This window comes from Coregonus lavaretus (assembly GCF_964263955.1).
Source record: "Coregonus lavaretus genome assembly, chromosome: 22".
In the NCBI taxonomy this organism is placed as follows: domain Eukaryota; kingdom Metazoa; phylum Chordata; class Actinopteri; order Salmoniformes; family Salmonidae; genus Coregonus; species Coregonus lavaretus.
Genome location: NC_140009.1, coordinates 10,456,030 through 10,480,161, shown reverse-complemented (window position 1 = coordinate 10,480,161; position 24,132 = coordinate 10,456,030). Strand labels below are relative to the sequence as shown.

The 24,132-nt window shown below is 43.5% G+C and overlaps 1 protein-coding gene across 1 annotated transcript in view; it reads right to left on the bottom strand.

The window, feature by feature from the left end:
• Positions 1-4,177: 4,177 nt before the first annotated feature.
• LOC311150253 (sodium- and chloride-dependent creatine transporter 1-like) overlaps positions 4,178-24,132 on the bottom strand; it is a gene marked incomplete at its 5' end in the record, with an annotated part of 30,583 nt that continues 10,628 nt past the window's right edge. Inside the window, 9 exons of the mRNA XM_084187631.1 lie at positions 4,178-5,756; positions 6,269-6,439; positions 6,657-6,757; positions 7,462-7,564; positions 8,316-8,456; positions 8,945-9,057; positions 9,727-9,851; positions 19,011-19,114; positions 19,219-19,353. Of these exons, the coding sequence (XP_084043757.1) occupies positions 5,625-5,756; positions 6,269-6,439; positions 6,657-6,757; positions 7,462-7,564; positions 8,316-8,456; positions 8,945-9,057; positions 9,727-9,851; positions 19,011-19,114; positions 19,219-19,353 (1,125 nt within the window). The 3' untranslated portion in view covers positions 4,178-5,624. The remainder of the gene's footprint in view (positions 5,757-6,268; positions 6,440-6,656; positions 6,758-7,461; positions 7,565-8,315; positions 8,457-8,944; positions 9,058-9,726; positions 9,852-19,010; positions 19,115-19,218; positions 19,354-24,132) is intronic.

The following is a 24,132-nucleotide window of genomic DNA, read 5'->3' as shown; positions in this document are numbered from 1 at the left end:
TCAGACGGGCGCGGAGAGCAAGTGGAATCTTTCTCGGTGGGTAGACCACAGGGGTTGCGTCTGGGTCAAGGTGAATGGTACATTCTCCTGGGAATAGTCCTATTCCTGTAAAAACATCAGCAAACTCCTCCATGACATTTTCTATCTCTACTGGTGCTGTCACTGATAAAACTAGCTTGATAAGGTCCATGTCTAAACATGCTTTAAGACCTAGCACTGCAGGTGCTCGAGTGTCAACAACGTAAAAGTCCAACATCATGTCCCTTTCCTTGTATTTGCATTTGAGAGTGCATGTGCCTTTTACTGGGAGCTGTTCACCACCATAACTAGTCAGTCTGCGCGTGGTGGGCTGTAGCTCACACTCAGATGTCAAGCTTCTGTACTTACTCAGAGGAATAATGTTTACTTGTGCACCAGTGTCTAGTTTGAATTTTAGCTCTGTGCCTTGTCTTCCTATCTCAATGTCAGCAAAGGCTTGCTCTGTCTCTGATATCTGACTTTTCTGTGTCACTGAATCAATAAACAGTTTATCAGCATTTGACTCTTTGATTGACATTTCATCTTCACTCACTGTATGTACTGTTTTTCCACGGTAAACTCTGCACACTTTTGCAAAGTGATTCCATTTTCCACATTTAGTACACTGTTTGCCTTTAGCTGGGCAATTCCCCTGTTCGCCATGCACTTTGTATCCACAATATCCACATGTTTTGGGGCGTTTGGAGTCTGTGTCGCTCTGTTTTGGAGTTCTGTCTGTCTCCGTTCTGAAACATGCTCTCTGGGCACTGGAGGTGTGCTTTGATGTCTGCCTGACTGCGTGCACTGCTTGTTCACGTGATGCGCTCGTGCTGCCGCCTGAAATGGTTTTCATCTGAACCTGTGCTAGCTCGTGAGATCTGGCTATGTCGATAGCTTTGTCCAGCGTTAACTCTGATCCAACATTCAAAAGTTTCTCTCTCACTCGCGGTGATTGTATTCCAAATACAATACGGTCCCTGACCATCTCATCCTTGTTTGCATAATCACAGTCTTTCACAAGCAGACGCAGCTCAGTGACAAACTGTTCAAACGATTCGCTAGCGCCTTGTACTTTCTCATGGAATTTGTACCTAGCGAAAATTGTATTGGTCTTTGGCACAACATATGCTTCAAAACGATCGTAGTATGTTTTCAGTACCTTTGATTCAGCCTCGGTAAGTGTCCATGTGTTGTAAATGTCTCTCCCTTTTTCACCGATCCAGAGGAGCAGGTAGCTGCACTTTCCCTCTTCTCCTCTTTCCTTCAGAGGACCCGTGAACATCAGCTCCACATGCTGTTTGAACTTACGCCATGCATCGGGTAGATTTGTAGACCCCCAATCCATTCGAGGTGAAGGAACTCCAGCAAAATCCATCTTTTAGTCCTTTTACTCTGACACCATGTCTTGTTTTGTACGCTTTGTACAAAATAATAAAATGCAGGACGACAGGATATTTATAAACGTAGCTCTTTATTAACTAGCTATAACGTGCATGTCCATGTGTCTCTGGCCATGATCATCTTAGAATGACCTCACCACCTGGGTGGTCTTAACCAATCATTGCACAGTATGATGCATCCAATTACAATTCAGTATGGTGACACATATGAATATTACAATCAGTTCATCTGCTGATTGCTGAGGTGGACCAATCAGTGGAAACTCCTCCTGATTGCACCACCTGTTTCTGGTTTTCATTACCCAATCACATCACACACACCCTGGTTAAAAAACCCAGTCCGTTGTGTTTCTCACCAAAACGATTTGTTTTTTTTTTCGCTTTCTCACTCATTAGGCTACACAGACAGCAAACTTCTTGTCACAGACCTTTTTGATAGACAGACTACCTTCATACACCACATAGTCATAGCCCATACATCTCACTTTGTTCTGTTCCATGTGAGTATGTATTATTGTGGTGTCTTGTTTGCTATTGTCTAGTCACTCGTTTAGTCCCTATTTTACCTATGTTTGTTTGTTCCTGGGAAAAGGAAGAAAAGCAAGTCGCCCTTGGGCATACACTACCCGCAGGAAAACTTTGTCTAAAAACACTAGTTAGATTTGAGTGGACCACCCACTGTATTTTTGTATAGTTAGTAGAAAGCTAAGCGGTTCTTGAGGCAGGCAGGATCAGTTTAGGTTTTAAAAAAATGTTATTTCATTCCTTGGGTCCAGCTCAGCCCCTTTCCCCAAACCGTTTACCACGTGTTTAAAATAAACGTTTTGTGTTTGACGGTAGGTTTGGTTGTCTGTGTATTTTGTTCTGAATGTTCCTTTTCACTATTCTAATTCGCATGAGGGGTCTCTTTACCATCCACCCTAGACTTTTAAAGCCACGGGGTTCGTAACACAAGTGTAGACACAACCTTTTTTTTAATGAATAAGATCATATTCTCTTCCCAATGACAAACATAAGAATTAACTGGGCATGTAAATTCCTAATTCAGCCTACATAGACATTGCACATTACATACAAAACAGACACACAATCTCAGAGAGAGTAAAGTAGTATGGGTTGCACCTCCGTCACTCGGTCGCGTCATTGCCATTGGTATCAACGTTCCACAGACGCCTCAGCCACACTGATGTCCAGAAGTAGAACAGGCCAATGACTGAACAGGAGCTATAATGACTGTTTCGCCCAGTGATGTAGTTGTCACTAAACCCCGAGTCTGAATCGAGTCCGAGTCTGAGGCCCCAATGGTCGAGTCGAGACCCTGTGGCTGAAGTCTGAGTCCCAGTGCATGAGTCCTTGTCCAAGTGCTCAAGTCTGGGTCACTGGGTCCACAATAACTCCAAATAAAGTTAATATTTACCCAGTCTGATATAGCATAGTGGCAAGAGGAATTTTGTCAATAAATGGTTTGCTGTCTTTTTCCTTTCTTTCTGTGCCACCAAATGTTTGCATATGGTTCTCAATCCTGGTCCTGGGGACCCAAAGGGGTGCACATTTTGTTTTTTTGTCCTAGCACTACACAGCTGATTCAAACGAACTACTAATCATCAGGCTTTGATGATTTGAATAAGGTGTGTAGTGCTAAGGCAGAAACAAAAATGTGCACCACTTTGGGTCCCCAGGACCAGGATTGAGAACCACTGCTTTAGAGTGGTAGCCTCAGGGCTAGATTCAAGCCGTTTTCTCGGAGGAAAAGAGGGAGACTTACGTTACAGAACCTGTATATGAAATGCAGTGAGAAAAGTGGTAGGGTTGCGCAGGACTACAAATTCAAAGACAGCCTACTTTTCTATAGCCTACTCAAGGGAGTGAAAAGCAACTCTTCACTATATGCCCTCAGACATCATGGGGACTGCATGATGCATGCATCACGTAGCCTTGTCCCAGATCTATAAATCATCACATATTTCATGGTCAAATCAATACCAAAGGGAGAGCGTAGTTCTCCCACAGTGTGAACACTGTTACAGAGCCAATCTCTCTGTATCTTTCAGTATTTTTCTAACGAGGATGTGAATAATCAATGTTAATGGATATTTTGAACATTTGACTATGTACTTTTTTCATGTACATTTTTAAGCTAAATTGTGCATTCCCTGATACAAGTTATTCTACTTTGAATACATTGACTACAATATTTATTTTGACAAGTTTCTAGCATTGATAAGACTACACACTCCAATATCTTAAAGTCAATCATTATTGTTCCTGAATACACAGCTCACAAGTGACCAGATCTATTGTGTGTATGTATTTGTTTCATGTTCTGCACTTGAATGATTGAATACACGTCTGAAGCACAGCAGCACTATTCATTCTCTCCAAGATAATATCCATATGTGTTATCATCAATAAACATGTTTCCAATCAATACCTGTTTGTAGGGGTGGGACTGACTGTCTATAATGCAAAAACCCTGTTACCTGTTGGACTGTATGAATGTTAGCCTGGTCCCAGATCTGATCTCTATGTGCTTTAAACATCTCTCCTGACTATACATGATATGTAGTTGGTTCAAGCACAAACATATCTGAGACCAGGCTATGAATGTGTCACTCTCTCTATAGTAACCGTCAGAGGTGATTGAGCTTTGAGAGTATCTGTACATACATGTATTTGTATGAATAATATTGGTAGTGTCTATGCAAATAAAGAGACTAAAGAATAAAGTTTCCATCTTGTCTTTTATTGCTTCTCTCTTGGCTTGGCATTAAGACACATCGCTCTCCCTCTCCCTTGCTCTCTTTCTCCATCGGTAGGCTTCTCTCTCTCCCTCTCTCTCTCGCTCTCTTTCTCCATTGGTAGCCTTCTCTCTCTCCCTCCCTCTCTTTCTCCATCGGTAGGCTTCTCTCTCTCCCTCTCTCTCTCGCTCTCTTTCTCCATTGGTAGCCTTCTCTCTCTCCCTCCCTCTCTTTCTCCATCGGTAGGCTTCTCTCTCTCTCTCCCTTCCTCTCTATCTCTCCATCGGTAGGCTTCTCTCTCTCTCTCTCTCTCCCTCCCTCTCCCTCGCTCTCTTTCTCCATCGGTAGGCCTCTCTCTCTCTCCCTCCCTCCCTCTCGATCTCTCTCCATCGGTAGGCTTCTCTCTCTCTCACAAGTTGGAAATACTGATTACAATCCCCTCCCCAATATTAACACTGATTCACAGACTCATACAATACTCAGGACACTTAAGTTAGTTAGTTAGTTACACTGGAAGTGGTGGTGCTTAGTTTTTGTGTAGTTATTTTTGCAATTTACAGAGGGAAGTTTCTTAACAGTTTGACAGATGAGTGAGGATAGGAAATAGCGGTCAGGTGACAGGTTGAGCTCAGAGTCAAAGGCAGACACAGATAACATAGAGCACAGTACCTCTCACCTTTAGTCACATACACACGCACACGCACACCAACACACACGCACACGCACACCAACACATACACACGCACACCAACACATACACACGCACACCAACACACACACACGCACGCACACCAACACACACCAACACACATGCACGCACACGTGCACACACACGGTCAGATCTGCAGTAGACAGATAAGTGTTTACCAGCTTGAGATCAGTAATATTCATTCAGCACCATCAACAGGGTATGTTGGGTTACTACAGACTGGGTCAGCAGCACTGAACCGCCCCACAGAATCCATTAGATAGGGAGGAAAGGGACACACACACACACACACACACACACACACACACACAGGAGAAAGGGAGAGACACAGTGGCGATAGAGAGATGGGATGGGGGGACAAGATATCGCAGCTGCGTTCGACATCACAACACAATCACAGGACGAGACAGAAAAGGACAGCACTGAGGCACAGAGCAGAAGACGGAGAGAGAGAGAGAGAAAGAGAGAGAGAGAGAGAAGGATGAGAGGTAAAGAGGTAGAGGAAAATAAAAGGAATGTTAGCCTGTATTGATTGTGTATTTGAGCTCTTGTCCCATCTTTTCTTTGGTCCATTGGTCCAGGGCTGTTCAGTGTGTACAGTGTGTGTGTTTGATCGGTTTCAGAGTGGCCTTCCTGTGCATTTATGGGTTTCTGTGTGTGTGTAAGTGTGTGTGATTAAGGTCATGAGTGTGTGTTTGGGACGGAGGGCTCTGAGTGGGAAAGGAGGGGGAGGGGGTGGATTCTGTGGGGCTCAGACGGTCAGATGACACTCTCAAACAGCAAGGTGTTCTTGGTATGGCCATTAGGGGGCAGCAGTTTGGCCTCAGACTCAGGAGCCAGGTACTCCATGTGGTGTCGACCCCACACCGGAGTGGTCAGGTGCTGCCAACGCTACGGAGGGGGAGACAGGGAGGGAGAGAGAGATAGATGGAGGGAGGGCGAGAGAGAGGAAGATAAGGGTAAATATCACTGAATGAAATGAGTCAAGCATGGAGAGAGGGTGATAGAGTGAAAGTCTACCAAGAGTCACAGACACATATTAACAGGGCAGGGTAGGAGCTAACGTGGGAAACAGTTTCAACTCAGCAGTCGGATTGATCGAGTTACACACATTCACCACCATGAGTCAGACAGTGACAGTCATATTCGTAGTAGCGTGTTACAGTTTAGTGAGCACAGTCAGGCACACACAGAGGCAACGCAGGCAGGGGGTACGTCACCAGGGAAACACAGTTCCTACTCAGACACAAAAACAGTATGCTCACACCTCAGCATAGAAGTGTGAGGCCAGTCTCACTCACACACACACACACACACACAAACACACACACACGCACAAACACACACACACACACACACACACACACGCACAAACACACACACACACGTGCACAGACATGTACCTCTGTGAAGGATCCCTTGCAGCGCAGTAGTTTGTAGAGGACCGTGATGGGGATGCAGAGCATGGAGGAGAGAGCCAGACACCAGCCCAGCGCCTCGCCCCACCAGGGGTACGTATACACCGAGTTATAGGTCAGGGGCTTGTAGTTCACCACGTGGAACAGGAACACTCCCTATACACACACAACAGTTAACAACACAGTCAATTTAAAAAGATTTAATCCCAAAGCCATAATTACATGAATCAGTGAAGCACAGCACAAATGCTCTGGTATTCCAAATACCCACAAATATGCTAAATCTACATGGCTGTAGGCCCTAGTTTCTTTGCTCTGGAGGTGTGTGTGCTTTAACAGTCTCCTCTGTGTGACACACACTGAGCTAACTCACCACACAAACAAGGGGTGTGATGTAGGACCAGCACCACTTCATGTAGGGCATCGGCCGGTAGCCAATCATACGAGCCACATCATCCATGAAACGATCTGCACCTGAGAGAGAGAGAGAGAGACAGAGAGAGGGATAGAGAGAAAGAGGGATAGAGAGAGAGAGGGAGAGAGAGGGAGAGCGAGAGGAGAGATAGAGAGAGGGGGAGAGAGACAGGGGGCAGAGACAGAGAGACATGGGAATAGAGTGAGAGAGTGAGAGAGAGAGAGAGAGAGAGAGAGAGAGAGAGAGAGAGAGAGAGAGAGAGAGAGAGAGAGAGAGAGAAGAGAGAGAGAGAGAGAGATAGAAGTGGTAAATCATGAATGGAGAGAGAACATGGTTGTGAGTAGAGTATGGTCTCAGAGTTGATTGGGTGCCAAATTGTTTTCTGCATGTCACTTCCCTGCCAAACAGTCTGTGTGTTCTGGGTCCCGCATGATGTCTGGCAAGACATGGACAAGCTGACTGACGCAGAAACAAACAGGCTAGACTGTCCCAGATCTCACTAACAATCTATTACTAACTTTAGAGCCCATCACACATATTTCACCTCCTCTTCTGTCTCTCTCTGTATAAGCTTTGTGTGGTAGCCAAGACAGACAGACAGACAGACACACATTACACAAAAATCACACAAACATGTACAGCCCATCCATCTCTCTCACCACATTTCCCATGTCTCCAATCATTGATGCAGTCCCAGTAGTAACCCAGAGATGGCACTCATACAACAAACCTCTGCACACACACACACACACACACACCTTACCATAGACCCAGGCCACCACCACACACTCCCAGAAGGCCTGCCAGAGCAGAGTGATCCCACTGGCAGAGTAGTAGTCAAACAGCTGGAACACATACATCCCTCCCTGAGAGAGACAAAGAGAGTAGGGAGAGAGAGAGACCGAGAGAGAGGAGGGGGAGAGAGAGTAGAACGAGAGAGAGAGAGAGAGAGAGTGGGGAGGGGGAGAGAGAGTAGAGAGAGATAGAAGAGAGAGAGAGAAAGAGAGAGATAGTAGGGAGAGAGGGGGAGAGAGAGAGTAGAGGGAGAGGGAGAGAGCGTATAGAGAGGGGGAGAGAGAGTGAGAGAGAGAGGAGGGGGGAGAGAGAGAGCAGGGGGAGAGAGAGAGAGAAAGAGAGAGATAGTAGAGAGAGGGGGAGAGAGAGCGAGCGAGAAAGTATAGAGAGAGAGAATGAGATAGAGAGAGATGGAGGGCGAGAGAGAGAGAGAGTAGAGAGACGGAGGGCGAGAGAGAGAGAGAGAGAGAGACAGAGAGAGGAGGGGGAAGAGAGAGAGAGTAGAGAGACGGAGGGCGAGAGAGAGAGAGAGAGACAGAGAGATGAGAGGGAAAGAGAGAGAGAGAGTAGAGAGACGGAGGGCGAGAGAGAGAGAGAGGAGGGGGAAGAGAGAGAATGAGTAAAGAGAGAGCGGTGGGGTGGAAAGACAGAAAAATAAGTGGGGAAGAGTTCATGTTGTCTTGTAACAGTGATCTAATAATAACTACAAAATAACTGCCTTCTGTCCTCTTTTCACCCCTCCTCCTGTCCACCACCCTTCTTCTCTTCATTTCTCCATTCCGTTTTCAAATTCCTCTTCTCCTCCTCTCCTGACCCTCTTACCTCTGTTACCATGGAGAGGTCGATGAAAAAGCAGGTGATGCAGCATATCGCCACGACAACCTCGCGACGCAGCGAGCCCGCCATAGATTTGGGTGGTAGCATGTCCATGACCCCTGTGACGAAGCCCTCCACCCCAACAAACTGAGACAGAGAAAGAAAGATTACTCTGATATACATGTTCTGCTAACATACTTTGATATGCTTTTATGCCACATCATAATGATTATAATATATCTGATAATATTAAATGTTCTGATACTCTAACAACAGTTACTTCTATAGCAGCGCTGTTTGTGTCCTTGAATAGTCATGGGGCAGAGAGAGAGAGAGATAGAGAGAGAGGAGAGATGGAGAGAGAGAAGGAGTGAATGAACAGAGAGGAGAGTGGACAGATGCTCTCTGTGAGGAAGACAGAGGCTCATTGACTGCCTCTGTGCTTGTGGAACAATGGCTGCAGGCCCTGGGACTAACAAAGATGGACTACTTAGATATACAACTAGACAAGTTCAAATGTCACCACTATGTCAAGGTAAGTGGCTATGTGTGTGAATGCACAGTATGTGTCATAGAACCGCAGATATAAACTGTCAGAATCCATCTGTGTGTTGTGAATGTGCATTGTCCTATACCTGGCTATCCAGGCCCAGTACAAGCAGCATGAAGAAGAAGAGTGCTGCCCAGACTGGAGCCATAGGCATCAGAGTCACAGCCTTGGGATAGGCTATGAAGGCCAGGCCTGGACCTGGAGAGAGAGAGAGAGAGAGAGAGAGAGAGAGAGAGAGAGAGAGAGAGGGAGAGAGAGAGAGAGAGAGAGAGAGAGAGAGAGACAGAGAGAGAGAGAGAGAGAGAGAGAGAGAGAGAGAGAAAAAGAGAGGGGCAGAGTTACTCAGCATTCTCGCACACCAAATGGGGAAGAGTGGATAGAGGGGAAGGGAAGATGTTTTATCAGGTCATAACAAGCTGAAAGGGATAAGGTAGGGGTCAGGGTGAGGGCGATGAGGTCAAAGTGAGGGTGAAGACATAGGGATGAATCAGGGTGGGAAATTAACACCAGCCAAATGCTGGTAGATTTTGCCATTTGCTGATAGAATATCTATTCTTAGCAGCCACATTGGTGGGTGATCACATAGTATTTGGGAACTGTTTTTAATTTTCAATCCAAAGCCCACATGTAATATATATATATATATATATATATATATATATATATATATATATATATATATATATATATATATATATATATATATATATATATATATATTTGAGTGTGCATTTATCTTCATAATTAAAAACAAATCTGAAAAAAAGGTGGCTGGCAAACATTTTAGTGGCTGGTAAAATTTTGCCATCCACCAGCCACCTGGATGAGGTACAGGGGTAGTAATGTTTTAGGGATCTCTGTACTTACCACTCTCGGCCACCTTGCTGATGTCGACCCCCTGCTCTGCAGCCATGAAGCCCAGCACTGAGAACACCACAAACCCGGCAAAGAAACTAGTCCCACTGTTGATCATGGCTAGAACAAACGCATCTCTGCAGAGAGAGCGAGAGAGAGAGAGAGAGAGAGAGAGAGAGAGAGAGAGAGAGAGAGAGAGAGAGAGAGAGAGAGAGAGAGAGAGAGAGAGAGAGAGAGCGAGAGACAGAGACAGAGAGACTTTAATATTAAAGACTGCAAAAGCAGGAAGACATGGTATTGATATCAAGCAAACACACCGACAAAAACACACACACACACACACACACACACAAAACACACACACACACACACACATACATACACAAACACATACACACAGACAGACAGACAAACGATTAAATAGGCAACGACATGAAGAGAAAGTGAAAGATGTAATAATAGTGAACGAGTAATAGTGAGAAGATGAGTGAGACTAGAAAAGAGAAGTATGGGATGAAAGCTGGAGGCTAAAATAGATTGAAGGACTTGAAGGGGAGAGAGCGAAAGAGAGAAATAGACAGGAGGATCAATAGGCTTTTCTCTGATAGCTGCTGTGTTGTCGGTGTAATTTGGATATCGACTCTAGAGCCACAAGAGCAAATGAGCTACTTTAAAAGACTAGGATAAAAAATATTATATTATACTATGGTCTAAACACTGTAGTATTCCTATATTTATACACTATAGTATTCACTGTAGTGTTTTTGCGGACTTTCCTGTAGTATTTACTGTAGTATACTGTAGTATTTACAGGTAACTATAGTATAAATACTGTAGTGAAAGAAAACTGTAGTATATACTATAGTAATTAATATAGTGTTTTTGCGGCTTGTAGTATACCGTAGTACTTACTGTAGTGTTTTTGCGGACTGTAATATACTGTACTATTTACTGCAGTGTTTTTGCGGACTGTAATATACTGTAGTATTTACTGCAGTGTTTTTGCGGACTGTAATATACTGTAGTATTTACTGCAGTGTTTTTGCGGACTGTAATATACTGTAGTATTTACTGCAGTGTTTCTGCTGACATTACTGTAGTATTTTAGTTGTATTATCTTTGACATAGAAGTGGAGGCTTACCTTTTGAGGAAACCTATTGGAAAAATACTAAAATAGCAAATTGTCCATAACCTGTAGGTAGGACTGGGGTCTGAACAGATAGTTCAGAGCTTCTGCTCTTTTCTATAACCTGTATGGAACACAATATGGTCTATACTTGGCATGTCGGTTTCTCACTTACACTACCGGTCAAAAGTTTTAGAACACCTACTCATTCAAGGGTTTATCTTAATTTTTTAAAACTATTTTCTACATTGTAGATACATAGTGAAGACATCAAAACTATGAAATAACACATATGGAATCATGTAGTAACCAAAAAAGTGTTTAAAAAATCATAAATATATTTTAAATTTGAGATTCTTCAAATAGCTAACCTTTGCCTTGATGACAGCTTTACACAATCTTGGCATTCTCTCAACCAGCTTCATGAGGTAGTCACCTGGAATGCATTTCAATTAACAGGTGTGCTTTCTTAAAAAGTTAATTTGTGGAATTTCTTTCCTTCTTAATGCGTTTGAGCCAATCAGTTGTGTTGTGACAAGGAAGGGGGGGGGGGGTAGTATACAGAAGATAGCCCTATTTGGTAAAAGACCAAGTCCATATTATGGCAAGAACAGCTCAAATAAGCAAAGACAAACGACAGTGCATCATTACTTTAAGACATGAAGGTCAGTCAATCCGGAAAATTAAGAATTTTGAAAGTTTCTTCAAGTGCAGTCACAAAAACCATCAAGCGCTATGATGAAACTGGCTCTCATAAGGACCGCCACAGGAATGGCAGGCCAAATAAATGCTTCACAGAGTTCAAGTAACAGACACATCTCAACATCAACTGTTCAGAGGAGACTGTGTGAATCAGGCCTTCATGGTCGAATTGCTGCAAAGAAACCACTACTAAAGGACACCAATAATAAGAAGAGACTTGCTAGGGCCAAGAAACACAAGCAATGGACATCAGACCAGTGGAAATGTGTCCTTTGGTCTGGAGTCCAAATTGGAGATTTTTGGTTCCAACCGCCGTGTCTTTGTGAGACGCGGTGTGGGTGAACGGATGATCTCCGCATGTGTATTTCCCACCGTAAAGCATGGAGGAGGAGTTGTTATGGTGTGGGGGTGCTTTGCTGGTGACACTGTCTGTGATTTATTTAGAATTCAAGGCACACTTAACCAGCATGGCTACCACAGCATTCTGCAGCGATACGCCAACCCATCTGGTTTGGGCTTAGTGGGACTATCATTTATTTTTCAACAGGACAATGACACAACACACCTCCAGGCTGTGTAAGGGCTATTTTACCAAGAAGGAGAGTGATGGAGTGCTGCATCAGATGACCTGGCCTCCACAATCCCCCGACCTCAACCAAATTGAGATGGGTTGGGATGAGTCGTACCGCAGTGAAGGAAAAGCAGCCAACAAGTGCTCAGCATATGTGGGAACTCCTTCAAGACTGTTGGAAAAGCATTCCAGGTGAAGCTGGTTGAGAGAATTCCAAGAGCGTGCAAAGCTTTCATCAAGGCAAAGGGTGGCTATTAGAAGAATCTCAAATATAAAATATATTTTGATTTGTTTAACACTTTTTTGGTTACTACATGATTCCATATGTGTTATTTCATAGTTTAGATGTCTTCACTACTATTCTACAAGATAAAAAATAGTAAAAATAAAGAAAAACCCTTGAATGAGTACGTGTGTCCAAACTTTTGACCGGTAGTGTATGTGTGACACAAATTGGGATATGGGGGAGGGGAATGGGCAGGGTATATGCAAATGAATTACTGTAGTATTTACTATAGTTAAAAAAGTGTCGTGTTTTTGCAGACATTTTACTATAGTACTATTTACTATAGCAGGGATTCTTAAACCTCTTCAGCCTGGGACCCAAATTAGAAATTCTGTGTTTTCCAGGGACCCAAGCTTATGAAAACATGCAACTATAAGTAAATATGGGTATATTACATTGCCCTTAAGCCTAAAACAAATGCAATATAGACAAAAACTAATAACAATGAAATGAAATCTATTCATGTTTATTGTTACCCATTAAAAACACTCTTACATATCTGTATAGGTTGGGACTGTTGCTGTTAAAATACAAGAAATAATTTTCATTCTGAACAGGAATAAACTGATTGATCACATCACACAAATGTCTAACAGAACACACACACACACACAGGCTCAGTTTTTGATAGTGCAACCCTGATAGTCCAACCATAAGTAACAGTACAGATGAAAAATGGTCAGGCCTACTGTACATATTACTGTAGAAATGATTGTTGAAAACAAGTCTAGGTTGGAACTGTGACTGTTAAAATACAATACATAATTTGTATTACGAACTGGAATAAACTGATCACATCACACAGATGTAGACCAGAAAACAAACACACACACACAATCCTAATGAGAGGTGTGTGGCTGGTTGAAGTTTTCAACAAGCAGGTCTATTCTGGGCTCCGTTTTTGACAGTGCAACCCTGAGGTCATCCACGGCCTTGAGTCTGTTCTGTACTTGTTTTTTAAGTATGCCAGAGTTGAGAACCCTGACTCGCATAGGTATCTGGTGCCAAACTGGATCAGAACATCTACTGCTTTCTCAGTCAGGAGACCGCTTCCTGCTGTACTAGTCCAGTAGATGAGAAACCCAGAACTGTGTGAGTGTGTTTGCCTCAAAAAGCATCTTGCTTCAATCAGTTTATTCCAGTTCAGAATAAAAATGATTACTTGTATTTTAACAGCAACAGTTCCAACCTAGACTTGTTTTCAACAATAATTTCTACAGTAAGATGTACAGTAGGCCTGATCATTTTTAATCTGTACTGTTACTTAGGGTAGCTAGCTATTAGCTGTGTACAAGGGGATTGTTTGAAAGAGAAACACATCAACTACTATGAGCGATAGTACTCTCTTATTTCTGCTTACAGTGCCATCATCACCTGTTATAAAATGACAACAATGCCTTGCTAGCTGACTTACTCTTCCACTGTGGAAGCACTGTTTCCTGAAGCACTCTGCCCTGTTCTGAAAGAAGTCCCTAGGTTTACCGTCATGCTGTGGATGTTTGGTCACGACGTGTCGTTTTTAATTTGTTCGTTTTGAGAGACTCATTACTAAGCACTTCCCCGCACAAAACACATTGTGGGCGCTCCTCATTATTTCTCAAAGTTTGTATGAAATCAAGAGAGAGAAACTTATCGCTGTGTTTGCGTTTCATGACGATTGAGCTCCGTCAGAACGGGGTGGCTAGCTTGAGTCAATTCGATGATAGCGAGTGGGAATTACAAGTCAGTGGCTTTCAGCGCATCATCTGCTGCTGAACGACAGCGCTGCAGCGTGGGGGTCGCGGAGTGATCTTCAAGAAAACTGCCGATAAAAAATATATTCTAAACCACGAAGTACACGCACATCTCCCTCCAACTCACGCATCTGCCAAACTGAGCAGAGGCACCGCTGCTAAGCAGAGAGCGCACTGAACAGAGAGCGCAGTTGCACTTGGCCAAATCAAGTCCAGTAATTAATGAAATAATTATACATTTACTCTGACACGTCGCGACCCACTATTAACAGGTCCGTGACCCACTTTGGGTCGCGACCCATACTTTAAGAAAGGCTGTACTATAGTATTCTACAACATTCTATATTAAGAAATACACATCTAGTATAGTATTCTACAGTATACTACGGAATTCTATAGTAACTACTGTAGTATTCTATAGTAAACTGTAGTATATTTTTATGTGGGAAGAAACAGCCCTGTCCTATCCTCCCTGAGATGGATTAGCCTCCCTGTAGATAACACTGAGTAATCCTGCCAACTCTGTCCCACCAACAAGCCCCATTGTGCCCTTATTAAGAGCCAGCTATACCAGGAGTGTGTACACAACAACATGACCTGCATACTTGAGCTTTGTAGCATTGCTGTTGCTTTATGCAACAACAATCCAAACAGTCAGCATCAGGATGCATTTGGAATCATCATCCACATCGACGGGACCGCAGCGGAGAAGGTGGAAAGCTTCAAGTTCCTTGGTGTACACATCACTGACAAACTGAAATGGTCCACCCACGCAGACAGTGTGGTGAAGAAGGCGCAACAGAGCCTCTTCAACCTCAGGAGGCTGAAGAAATTTGGCTTGGCACCTAAAATCCAGGTCTGTGCCCAAACAGTTTGAGCTTCTACTTCTAAAAATCCACCTTTCCAGAAATAAGTCTCTCACTGTTGCCGCTTGCTACAGACCCCCCTCAGCCCCCAGCTGTGCCCTGGACACCATATGTGAATTGATTGCCCCCCATCTATCCTCAGAGTTCGTACTGCTTGGTGACCTAAACTGGGATATGCTTAACACCCCGGCTGTCCTACAATCTAAACTAGATGCCCTCAATCTCACACAAATTATCAAGGAACCTACCAGGTACAACCCTAAATCCGTAAACATGGGCACCCTCATAGATATCATCCTGACTAATTTACCCTCTAAATACACCTCCGCTGTCTTCAAACAGGATCTCAAGGATCACTGACTGATTGCCTGCGTCCGTAATGGGTCCGCGGTCAAACAACCACCCCTCATCACTGTCAAACGCTCCCTAAAACACTTTAGCGAGCAGGCCTTTCTAATTGACCTGGCCCGGGTATCTTGGATGGATATTGACCTCATTCTGTCAGTAGAGGATGCCTGGTTGTTCTTTAAAAGTGCTTTCCTCTCCATCTTAAATAAGCATGCCCCGTTCAAAAAATTCAGAACTAAGAACAGACTTGACTGCCCTTGACCAGCACAAAAACATCCTGTGGCGTACTGCATTAGCATCAAAACTTTTCAGGGAATTCAGGAACCAATATACACAATCAGTTAGGAAAGCAAAGGCTAGCTTTTTCAAACAGAAATGTGCATCCTGTAGCACTAACTCCAAAACGTTTTGGGACACTGTAAAGTCCATGGAGAATAAGAGCACCTCCTCCCAGCTGCCCACTGCACTGAGGCTAGGAAACACTGTCACCACCGATAAATCTACGATAATCGAGAATTTCAACAAGCATTTTGCTACGGCTGGCCATGCTTTCCACCTGGCTACCCCTACCCCGGCCACCAGCTCTGCACCCTCCGCTGCAACTTGCCCACCGCATTCTTATTGGCAGACTAAATAGCCTTGGTTTCTCAAATGACTGCCTCGCCTGGTTCACCAACTACTTCTCAGATAGAGTTCAATGTGTCAAATCGGAGGGCCTGTTGTCTGGACCTCTGGCAGTCTCTATGGGGGTGCCACAGGGTTCAATTCTCGGGCCGACTCTTTTCTCTGTGTATATCAATGATGTTGCTCTTGCTGCTGGTGACTCTCAGATCCACCTCTATGCAGACGACACCATTTTGTATACATCTGGCCCTTCATTGGACACTGTGTTAACAAACCTCCAAACGAGCTTCAATGCCATACAACACTCCTTCAGTAGCCTCCAACTGCTCTTAAACGCTAGTAAAACTAAATGCATGCTCTTCAATCGAACGCTGCTTGCACCCGCCCGCCCGACTAGAATCACTACTCTCTGCGGGTCTGACATAGAATATGTGGACAACTACAAATACCTAGGTGTCTGGTTAGACCGTAAACTCTCCTTCCAGACTCACATTAAGCATCTCCAATCCAAAGTTAAATCTAGAATCGGCTTCCTATTTCGCAACAAAGCCTCCTTCACTCATGCTGCCAAACATGCCCTCGTAAAACTGACTATCCTACCGATCCTTGACTTCGGTGATGTCATTTACAAAATAGCCTCCAACACTCTACTCAGCAAATTGGATGTAGTCTATCAGAGTGCCATCCGTTTTGTCACCAAAGCCCCATATACTACCCACCATTGTGACCTGTACGCTCTCGTTGGCTGGCCCTCACTACATATTTGTCGCCAAACCCACTGGCTCCAGGTCATCTATAAATCACTGCTAGGCAAATCCCAGCCTTATCTTAGCTCATTGGTCACCATTGCAACACCCACCCGTAGTATGCGCTCCAGCAGGTATATCTCACTGGTCATCCACAAAGCCAACACCTCCTTTGGCTGCCATTCCTTCCAGTTCTCTGCTGCCAATGACTGGAACGAACTGCAAAAATCTCTGAAGCTGGAGACACTTATCTCCCTCACTAACTTTAAGCATCAGTTGTCAGAGCAGCTTACTGATCACTGCACCTGTACACAGCCCATCTGTAATTAGCCCACCCAACTACCTCATCCCCATATTGTTATTTATTTTGCTCATTTGCACCCCAGTATCTCTATTTGCACATCATCTTCTGCACATCTATCACTTCAGTGTTAATACTAAATTTTAATTATTTTGCACTATGGCCTATTTATTGCCTTACCTCCATAACTTACTACATTTGCACACACTGTATACAGATTTTCTATTGTGCTATTGACTGTACGTTTTGTTTATTCCATATGTAACTCTGTGTTGTTGTTGTTTTTATCGCACTGCTTTGCTTTATCTTGGCCAGGTCGCAGTTGTAAATGAGAACTTGTTCTCAACTGGCTTACCTGGTTAAATAAAGGTGAAATAAATAAAAAAATTGTAAAAAAACTCACAAACTTTTACAGATGCACAATTGAGAGCATCCTGTCGGGCTGTATCACCGCCTGGTACGACAACTGCACCGCCCGCAACCACAGGGCTCTCCAGAGGGTGGTGCGGTCTGCCGAATGCATTACCGGGGGAAAACTACCCGCCCTCCAGGACACCTACAGCACCCAATGTCACAGGAAAGCCAAAAAGATCATCAAGGACATCAACCACCCGAGCCACTGCCTGTTCACCCCGCTATCATCCAGAAGGCGAGGTCAGTACAGGTGCATCAAAGCTGGGACCAAGAGAATGAAAAACAGCTTCTATCTCAAGGCCATCAGACTGTTAAATAGCCTTCACTAGCTCATTAGAGGCTGTTGCTGCCTATTGAAATCACTGGCCACTTTAAGAAATGGAACACTAGTCACTTTAATAATGTTTACATATCTTGCATTACTCATCTCATATGTATATACTGTATTCTATAATATTCCACTGTATCTTAGTCCATGCCGCTCTGTCATTGCTGTCATCGCTTGTCCATATATGTTTATATTCTTAAATTCCATTCCTTACTTAGATTTATTTGTGTGTATTGGTTATATGTTGTGAAATTGTTAGATATTACTGCACTGTCGGAGCTAGAAGCAAAAGCATTTCGCAACTCCCGCAATAACATCTGCTAAACACGTGTATGTGACAAATACAATTTGATTTGATGATTTAGTTCATGGCTCCTGTATGTTGAGAGTAATTTGTGGACAAATAGCACAACATAGAGATAGATGGATGAAGTGTTAAGTGTTCATTCAAGACAACCATTGAGAAACACAAGTTAATGAGATCCTGTAAAGCTGTGAGGACAGGAGGTGAACGTGCTGATTGGTGGACAGGAGGTGAATGTGCTGATTGGTCTCTGATGATGAAGCATTGTTTCATCAGCTCAGTCATCAACTAGGCCTACAAACCAAACCAAAACTCAAACTCTCTCATACTCTCAGTTTACCCTCATTTACAGTTTATGGTTATCATCTAGCCTACATCAGAGGGCCATGACTAGCTGACATGAATACCTTCATAACTGAGACTGCATCATTTTTTATTATTATGTACATTTCTAACTAAGGTTTAAAAAAAGAGAATAGAAAATAGCCATTGAAAGGATACTAAATGGACATTCCATAAATTCCTGCTAAGGCCTAACGTTAGTATCGAGACTTGGCATCTATTAAAAGGCATCCCTATTATTGGCAACGTCCAGAAAACTGCCATTTTAGGAAGTTGGGTTTGTTTACATTTCTGAGTCAGTTTAGGCTAAACACATGCTAGAAGCATCTGAGCCAGTCAACCCAGACCTGCTGCAGCAGTGGGACTATTGAGGGAGCTGACTCACTCTGATTATTTAGATGTTATACTCAGACACTCTTGGGAGAACAATGGAAGTTCAAGATAATGCTTTTTTCTCTCTTACATTTTAGCCTACTAAAAATAAAGATGCATAACCAATAACTAATTATGCTTGCAGTTTTTTGGGGGATCGAATTTGTGGTCATGTTTGGTAGCAGTGGTTGATGTGTTTTTTGGTCTAGCTGTGCTTTTTTGTCAAACTTACTGGTAGCAGTTGTTGTGGAAGCGGTTGTAGCTGCCCAGGGCGGTTAAAGCACCCAGACCAATAGCATAGGAGAAGAAGATCTGAGTGCCAGCATCGATCCACACCTAGGAAGACAACATTAATACTTATGTTAAAATAATCTTTGCATATCCCTGTGCAACACATACGCACATACCAACACATACTGTTTGTACTGTACACACCATACCTGGGCTTCCCAGAGTTTGGACCAGTCTGGTTTCAGGTAGTACACAATCCCATCCAGCGCTCCAGGTAAGGTTACACCATGGGCCAACAGAACCACCAGGACCAGGTAAGGGAATAGAGCTGTGAAGTACACTACCTACAGGGAAGGGAACAGAGCTGTGAAGTACACTACCTACAGGGAAGGAAACAGAGCTGTGAAGTACACTACCTACAGGGAAGGAAACAGAGCTGTGAAGTACACTACCTACAGGGAAGGAAACAGAGCTGTGAAGTACACTACCTACAGGGAAGGAAACAGAGCTGTGAAGTACACTACCTACAGGGAAGGAAACAGAGCTGTGAAGTACACTACCTACAGGGAAGGAAACAGAGCTGTGAAGTACACTACCTACAGGGAAGGAAACAGAGCTGTGAAGTACACTACCTACAGGGAAGGAAACAGAGCTGTGAAGTACACTACCTACAGGGAAGGAAACAGAGCTGTGAAGTACACTACCTACAGGGAAGGGAACAGAGCTGTGAAGTACACTACCTACAGGGAAGGGAACAGAGCTGTGAAGTACACTACCTACAGGGAAGGAAACAGAGCTGTGAAGTACACTACCTACAGGGAAGGAAACAGAGCTGTGAAGTACACTACCTACAGGGAAGGGAACAGAGCTGTGAAGTACACTACCTACAGGGAAGGGAACAGAGCTGTGAAGTACACTACCTACAGGGAAGGAAACAGAGCTGTGAAGTACACTACCTACAGGGAAGGGAACAGAGCTGTGAAGTACACTACCTACAGGGAAGGGAACAGAGCTGTGAAGTACACTACCTACAGGGAAGGGAACAGAGCTGTGAAGTACACTACCTACAGGGAAGGGAACAGAGCTGTGAAGTACACTACCTACAGGGAAGGGAACAGAGCTGTGAAGTACACTACCTACAGGGAAGGGAACAGAGCTGTGAAGTACACTACCTACAGGGAAGGAAACAGAGCTGTGAAGTACACTACATACAGGGAAGGAAACAGAGCTGTGAAGTACACTACCTACAGGGAAGGGAACACAGCATGAACACCAACATGCACACACAGTTAAATAATAACTCCTTGGTTTTACAGGGACACTGCAGCTGAGCAGTCACTCCTTCACAGCTCTGTTCTCTTCCCTGAAGCACATATGCAGATTTGGAACCAGGCTAGGGCTGTGAGGTTTTGCTGAGAAAGCGATTTCCCGGTATCCTTTGGTAATCTCGTGTTAGAGCCTCCTAACCGTATTTAATAAAGTTGAGTAAAAAATGAACATATTTGCCTTGATCTGCAGGGACCCCCCCTACCCGCCCCCCGGCCCTCAAATGCACACGGAGGGGAAAGTTACTAATCGGCTTAAGTGGCCGGCTCAATTACCCTCCTTGTTTTCACCCTGCTCTGTGACCTTTGGCTATTACTGTGGAACACATAAGCTAAGCACGTATGCATACCTACATAGACACAATTATATGTACAGATACATAAAACCACATAAACAAACATGCTTACATACAGTAGGCCTACCCACATGCACATTATGCCCACACACACAGCCTCTCCTACTAGATATTATTTGAGCTATGCCTGGGAAACAAAGCCGCTCCAAGTTGAGACTGTGGGTGTTTGTCAAAATGCATACTACCGTGCTCCGGGCATTTGGATTGAGTCCAAATCAAAGTAAGCGAAACGGAGCACGAAGGGGGTACTTCTCGATTGCATACTCCGTTTGTACATATTTTGAAGCATGCATCGATGCAAGCTTCATTGGAAAGTATTTACAGAAAGTATTTGCAAATGTATTGAAATCAATGGTGGCTATTATTATTTGAACTGAAGCAAGAGAAAATAAACTGACATCAGAATGAGATGTTGCCCATTCACATCTGATATGTTGCCTGACTACAATATTTTATTTTGATAAGTTAATAAATACATGCTGTGTTAATTTTGCCATGTTTACCTGCCTACAATACCCACTGTAGTGTACGTAGATCGCAAGCCAATAGTATGTCAATAGGGCTAACTGGCTAGCTACTACTGTTAGCTAGCCAGATAGCCACAAAGTATTATTAGCTAGCTAGCTACCCACGAAGAATTTACATCTTGTCCTGGCTGGAAGAAGGTTCAGTGAATGGGTAAGTCCATCATAGTAAGTCAATAGGGCTAACTGGCCAACTAGCTAGCCACGAATAATTGGTAGCTAGCTACCCTAGAAAAATGGATATCTACCTTGCATAACACTATTTGTAGGTCATTTTTGCCTGTTTAACTAGCTGGCTAGCTAGATTATTACGATTCACATATAGCTAGCTGATAATTATGAAGTAAAATGATTGCTTTGTGTATACAGCAGTGTTTCCTCTGTAAAAATGTGTAGCAGTGGGGGGAAAAGGTCGCGGAGTGGGGTTGAAGGGGGAGGGGGGAGGGGGGAGAGGTCCCTCCTATAATTCTTATGTAGAAGTACTGAGGAGCTCAGTTCTGGTGACTTTTTAAAAGGACATTCTACTCCAAAATGAATGAAAATAAGTATGCTGACACCATCTAAAATATAATGTCCACCTCCAGAAATTAGCCCAATAACACATTGGTAAAATTATTTGTTAAAATGTTTTTAACATAATGGGCCATGTACAGTATATAGCCTACGCATGGTCCATATTATCAGATATGCTATTAGCAATAAACATGATCACCTTTAGCTCAACTGATGCAGCAAAGTGTAAATAAATAGGCTGAAGCATGGGGTTGCCTATCTGCATTTACCCTATTGGGCTAATCATTACTAATTGCGGAGTGGTAACGTGCTTAACCATGCTTCTGCAAAAACCCTGGGTTTAAAATTGCGCAGTTTGCGCATATTTAGGAGTTGAGAAATAAATAAAGTAGGAATGGAAAGCTGGGATTCCCCTGTTTTTAACAAAAGCCATTAAAACTGCTGTTTTGTTGTGCATTGACTGCTTGTCAGAATGCATGTTTCCTTTCGTATGGCACATACAGTGCCTTGCAAAAGTATTCATCCCTCTTGGTGTTTTTCCTATTTTGTTGCATTACAACCTGTAATTTAAATGGATTTTTATTTGGATTTCATGTAATAGACATACAAAAAATAGTCCAAATTGGTGAAGTGGAATGAAAAAAGTAACTTGTTTCAAAAAATTATTAAACATAAAAAACTGAAAAGTGGTGCATGCATATGTATTCACCCCCTTTGCTATGAAGCCCCTAAATAAGATCTGGTGCAACCAATTACCTTCAGAAGTCACATAATTAGTTAAATAAAGTCCACCTGTGTGCAATCTAAGTGTCACATGATCTGTCACATGATCTCAGTATATATACACCTGTTCTGAAAGGCCCCAGAGTCTGCAGCACCACCATGCAAGCTGCACCATGAAGACCAAGGAGCTCTCCAAACAGGTCAGGGACAAAGTTGTGGAGAAGTACAGATCAGGGTTGGGTTATAAAAAAATATCCAAAACTTTGAACATCTCACGGAGCACCATTAAATCCATTATTAAAAAATGGAAAGAATATGGCACCACAACATACCTGCCAAGAGAGGGCCGCCCACCAAAACTCACGGACCAGGCAAGGAGGGCATTAATCAGAGAGGCAACAAAGAGACCAAAGATAACCATGAAGGAGCTGCAAAGCTCCACAGCGGAGATTGGAGTATCTGTCCATAGGACCACTTTAAGCCGTACACTACACAGTGGCCAGAAAAAAGCCATCGCTTAAAGAAAGAAATAAGCAAACAAGTTTGGTGTTCGCCAAAAGGCATGTGGGAGACTCCCCAAACACATGGAAGAAGGTACTCTGGTCAGATGAGACTAAAATTAAGCTTTTTGGCCATCAAGGAAAACGCTATGTCTGGCGCAAACCCAACAACTCTCATCACCCCGAGAACACCATCCACACAGTGAAGCATGGTGGTGGCAGCATCATGCTGTGGGGATGTTTTTCATCGGCAGGGACTGGGAAACTGGTCAGAATTGAAGGAATGATGGATGGCGCTAAATACAGGGAAATTCTTGAGGGAAACCTGTTTCAGTCTTCCAGAGATTTTAGACTGGGACGGAGGTTCACCTTCCAGCAGGACAATGACCCTACGCATACTGCTAAAGCAACACTCGAGTGGTTTAAGGGGAAACATTTAAATGTCTTGGAATGGCCTAGTCAAAGCCCAGACCTCAATCCAATTGAGAATATGTGGTATGACATAAAGATTGCTGTACACCAGCGGAACCCATCCAACTTGAAGGAGCTGGAGCAGTTTTGCCTTGAAGAATGGGCAAAAATCCCAGTGCCTAGATGTGCCAAGCTTATAGAGACATACCCCAAGAGACTTGCAGCTGTAATTGCTGCAAAAGGTGGCTATACAAAGTATTGACTTTGGGGGGGGGGTGAATAGTTATGCACGCTCAAGTTTTCTGTTTTTTTGTCTTGTTTTTTTCACCCCAAAAAATATTTTCCATCTTCAAAGTGGTAGGCATGTTGTGTAAATCAAATGATACAAACCCCACAAAAATCAATTTTAATTCCAGGTTGTAAGGCAACAAAATAGGAAAAATGCCAAGGGGGGGTGAATACTTTCGCAAGCCACTGTATAATATAATATAATAATATGCCATTTAGCAGACGCTTTTATCCAAAGCGACTTACAGTCATGCGTGCATACATTTTTTGTGTATGGGTGGTCCCGGGGATCGAACCCACTACCTTGGTGTTACAAGCGCCGTGCTCTACCAGCTGAGCTACAGAGGACCACATGTATAACATGAATGCGCCACAAGAGGAATATTTATCTAGCATAGAACACAACAACAAGCCGACTAGGTAAATAAACTATTCTACTATGGGGTTGTTAGATTTTTCTATTAATTACTTGTTTTGTTTGCA